Source organism: Sinohyriopsis cumingii, chromosome 3 (assembly GCF_028554795.1).
Source record: "Sinohyriopsis cumingii isolate HCF-2022 chromosome 3, ASM2855479v2, whole genome shotgun sequence".
Lineage (NCBI taxonomy): Eukaryota > Metazoa > Mollusca > Bivalvia > Unionida > Unionidae > Sinohyriopsis > Sinohyriopsis cumingii.
Window position 1 is genome coordinate 134,130,298 of NC_142963.1, and position 4,401 is coordinate 134,134,698.

Consider the following 4,401-nt stretch of genomic DNA (forward strand, 5'->3'; position numbering starts at 1 on the left):
TTGTTACACACAGTAGTTTTCCAGGGCTTCGCTCATGATGCGCTCTAAGTAGATGTTGAAAAGCGTGGGGGACAGGAGACAGCCTTGACGCACTCCCACTGTTGTCTGGAACCAGTCCCCCACAGCACCTTGGGCAATTACTGCACTGGTAGCCTTGGCGAACAGCTGCTTGATGGTATTGGTTAACTTTTGACCCATGTTATACTTGTTCATTGTGGCCCACAATGCCTCATGCCACACTATGTCAACGGCCTTTTTGAAATCTATGAACACATGATAGATGTCTTGTTGATGTTGCGAGTACTTTTCGCACAGAACCCTGAGATTATATATTTGTTCTGTTGTGCTTCTTCCACTCCGGAACCCGGCCTGTTCTTCAGCGATTATTTCTTCTGCTTGTGGTTTCAGTCTGTTCAAGATGATCTTCAGCATTACCTTACTAGCATGGCTGATCAAACTGATAGTTCTGTAATTTTGGCACAGCTGTAAATTGCCTTTTTTGGGAAGTGTTATAATCAGTGACTGGGTCAGTTGTGTTGGCTATTCACCTGTCTGCCAGATCTTATTGCAGATTTTTGTTAGTAGCTCTTTCACTAATTCTCCCCCAGTTCAGCTGGGATGTTGTCTACACCAGCTGCCTTCCCATTCTTCAGTGCTCTTATTGCTGACTCCACCTCTCCTTTGAGAATGGGGAAGTCATCATCATTTGAGGAGTTTGAAATTTCAAGCAACTCTGGGTCTCCTGTGGTCGGATGGTTGTAGAGTTCTTTGCAATACTCAGTCCATCTTTCTGCAATGTCACTCGCTTCTGTGAAGCATTTTCCATTTTTGTCTTGAATGGTACTGATTCTTGGTTGTTTCTGTCTGGTGAGGTCTTTCACAATTTAGAATGCTTTTTGCTGTTATTCTTTATCAGACTGATCTCCATTTTTGTGCACTTTTGTCCAATCCAATTTACTTTTGCTTTGCTCAAGTTCTTTCTGATATTCTTGTTTATTTCTAGGTACTTCAATACCCCTGTTGTGTGTCTGGTGTTTTTTAGTTCTCTTCGGGCATCATACAACTTCAGAATCTCTTCTGTAACCCAAAGTGTTTTCTTCGGGCGATGGAGGCCAATGATGTCCTTGGCAGTTGCTGTCATGACTGTGTTGAAGGTGTCTGTCATCTCATTGACATCACCATCCATCACAAGGAGTGGAGCAAATTTTCCTCCAATTGTGGCATGGAATGACTTGCAGATGTTAGGATCCTTCAGTTGTTCAAGGTTGAATTTGAGCCTGATGTTCTTTGACTTGTTAATTTTCTTCAGCCTCACTCGGAAGTTCATAATCACGAGGTCGTGATTACTTCCAACATCAGCACCTGGGAATGTCCTTGTTTTTGCTCTATTGATGCCAGATCGGTAATGGTTTTGAACCAGTATGTAGTCGATCTGGTTGTGATGGGTTCCATTTAGTGAGTGCGATGTCCAGCATCGTGAAGCTTTATGTTGTCCCAGGGTGTTGGCTAGTACCAAGTTGTTGTAGCTTGCGAACTCGAGCAGCCGTCTCCCTCTTTCATTGGTAAGCTCTTTGCAAGAAGGACCACAATGTACTTCCCAGTCTTTTAGAGCATCTTTGCCAACTTTGGCATTCCAGTCTCCTTGGACGATGAAGATACCTTTCTTACTGACCATGTTTAGAATACCCTGTAGTTTGTTGTAAAACTCCTCTATTTCTTCATCATCATGATCGGTAGTTGGAGCATAGACTTGGATAATTGTGATGTTAAAGGGAGATGCTTTCAGACGAATGAAAATGATTCTGCTAGATATGGGGCAGCATTCAAGCACAGATCCCTTGATGGCTTTGTTTACAAGGAAGACTACTCCATTTATGGACTTGTCACACTCTCCACTATAGCATAATATATGCCCATCTTCGGTTTGGTGTTCTCCTAGGGATTTCCATCTAACTTCACAGAGTCCCAGAATGTGCCTTGTGTAGTGTTCCAGCTCATGTGTCAACTCTTGGAGTCTTCCAATTTGCGCCAGAGTTCTAATGTTCCATGTGGCGATGGCAATGTTGTCTCTCGCTCTGATTGTATGCATAGTACCAGTAGCACACTTGTCACCTCCGTCCTGGTGGACAACGGCAGGTGCGGTCCTTGTTGACCCGGGCGACGACCGATCCGGTATTGTAAGGTCAGATTTGTCCAGCATTATCAGTGTGTCTTGGGCAAACGTCGTCTAGCGGAGTCCATCCCTCTTCAGACCAAAGAGTTGCCAGAAGGGGATGTAGTACATCGTCCAGCTGCCTTAGGGTCTCCACTCCGGAATTTCTTTTAGGGTTTACTCCCTTAGCCTTTGGCTAACCAAAGCCGACCTGCAAGGCAGCAGGAGACTCGTGGATGGGCGGGTGCATCCATTTCCCGAGCAGATAAAGCATCTGCCACTGCCCAAATTTTCTACATAGTTATGTTCTAATGTGTGTAAAGCTTTTTTTCTGGTCACAAAGTACCACAGCACCTTATTGGTCAGTTATGTTAAAAAAGTCAATATTGTTCTGTATATTCAGAATGTTGTTTTGGATATCCCTCCCTTTTTCCACACTACTCTGGTTACTATTAATTATCGTTGGGATACTGCTTTTTATTCTGTTGGACACGATCCAGTTGAGGATTTTATAGTTAATATTTAGATAGGTCTCCAGTTTTCTTAACTCGTCCCTATCTCCCTTCAACTCCGCTAAGGACGGTCCCAAGCCGGGCTGAAAAAGGAGGAGGTTGGTCGTGGGACTAGCAACCCCACCCCGATTAAACAACTCTTGCTACGGAAACGACAGCAAGGGAACAAACGACAACCGGCGCTGGGAGCGAAGCAGACCAGGCAACTGGCTCTATAACGGATGGAGAACAAAACCGCAAGGACGTCCCCATCCCAATAGCGGAACTCCTTACGCCAAAAGCATGGAACAGAGTTGGATGCTGAAACGTGAGAACGCTCAACCAGACTGGAAAACTACCACAAGCAGTGAGCGAGATGAATCACTACAACTTGACCCTCATGCGTGTAACAGAAGCACGATGGACTGGTGCCGGCAAGCAAAAGTTGAACTCCGGGGAAGTCATCATCTGGTTTGGAAGAAAGGACAATGACCACCGGGAGGGGGTCGCCATCATTATCAGCAAGAACAAGATCAATACCGTTCGACAGTGGAAGCCAGTGAATGAGCGCCTGCTGTACGTCAGGATGAACTCCAAGTACGCCAAGCTGTCTGTTGTGGTCGTGTATGCACCAATAGACGACGCAGAAGAAGAGGACAAAGACATCTTCTACGACGCTCTTCAAGCCGTTCTAGAGGACGTCCCTCGACATGACGTGCTGTTGCTACTTGGCGAATTCAACGCTAGGCTCGGCTGCGACAATAAAGACAGAGAGAGGACCATGGGGCGCCATAGAGTAGGTGTGATGACCGACAACGGGGAAAGACTGGTCCACTTTTGTGAAGAGAATAACTTGGTCATTGGAGGGACCTCAGCACCCACACGAAGATCCATATCTTCAACAGCAACGTGCTGAGCTTCCTTTTGTACGGGTCAGAGTGTTGGAAGACCACTGCTAACATAGAACGCAAGCTCGAAGTCTTCCAGACCATGTACCTGCGACGGATCATGATGATCTTCTAGGCAAACATGATCTCGAACGAGGAACTCCGGCACAGAGCGGGCTCAAGCACCAACGCTGAGATCATTGCAACTCGTCGAAGGAGATAGCTCGGCCACGTCTGCAGAATGCCCCCCTGACTCACTACCAAGGGTGGCACTGAGATGGACTCCACAGGGGAAAAGGAACTGTGGCAGACCCAAAGAGACCTGGCGCCGAACCGTGGAGCGAGAACTCAAGACCAGAGGCCTCACCCTGCAAACTGCCCCCATAACAGCAGCCGACAGACCAAAATGGTGCTCCCTTGCTCTCGCCCCACCAGACGGTGCAGAGAGTACTGATTGATTGATTGATTGATTGATTGATTGATTGCTGTATCTCCCTTCCCCTTATATAATATGGTTGATAGACCGTCTCTATTACATTTTGTCATTTGTACTCATTCCAAAAAGTTGTTATTATAATAAGATTCTAGGATTGGCATTATTTCCTTATTAAATTTTGATGGAATTCAGCGGTCAGCGGTCAACGGTCAGTCCGTCTGTCCCTGTTGATTGTCCTTTCGCCGCGGAGTTTATTGTATTTTCTATCCCTACACTCTTAATAAAGTCTTCGCATTGGTCTCTGTTCTCTTCTAAACTTTTCTCACATTCTACCACCTGTATATGAGTGTTATCTCTTCTAGGACAATTTTTGAAAGGTATATAGTTCTCATAGTATTTTCTTATACATTCCAAAACCTTTTTTTTCGCTGTGTA

General features: G+C 45.6%; 1 protein-coding gene across 1 annotated transcript; it reads left to right on the forward strand.

The window, feature by feature from the left end:
• The first annotated feature begins 3,019 nt into the window (after window positions 1–3,019).
• Window positions 3,020–3,559, forward strand: LOC149803898 (protein CFDP2-like). Its single transcript, XM_089953998.1, has one exon. The coding sequence runs from the start codon at window positions 3,020–3,022 to the stop codon at window positions 3,557–3,559; it is 540 nt and encodes a 179-aa protein (XP_089810124.1).
• The last annotated feature ends 842 nt before the right edge of the window (window positions 3,560–4,401 follow it).

Coding starts and splice junctions, on each gene's coding strand:
- LOC149803898 (XM_089953998.1), top strand. CDS start 3,020: ATGAATCACTACAACTTGACCCTCATGCGTGTAACAGAAGCACGATGG.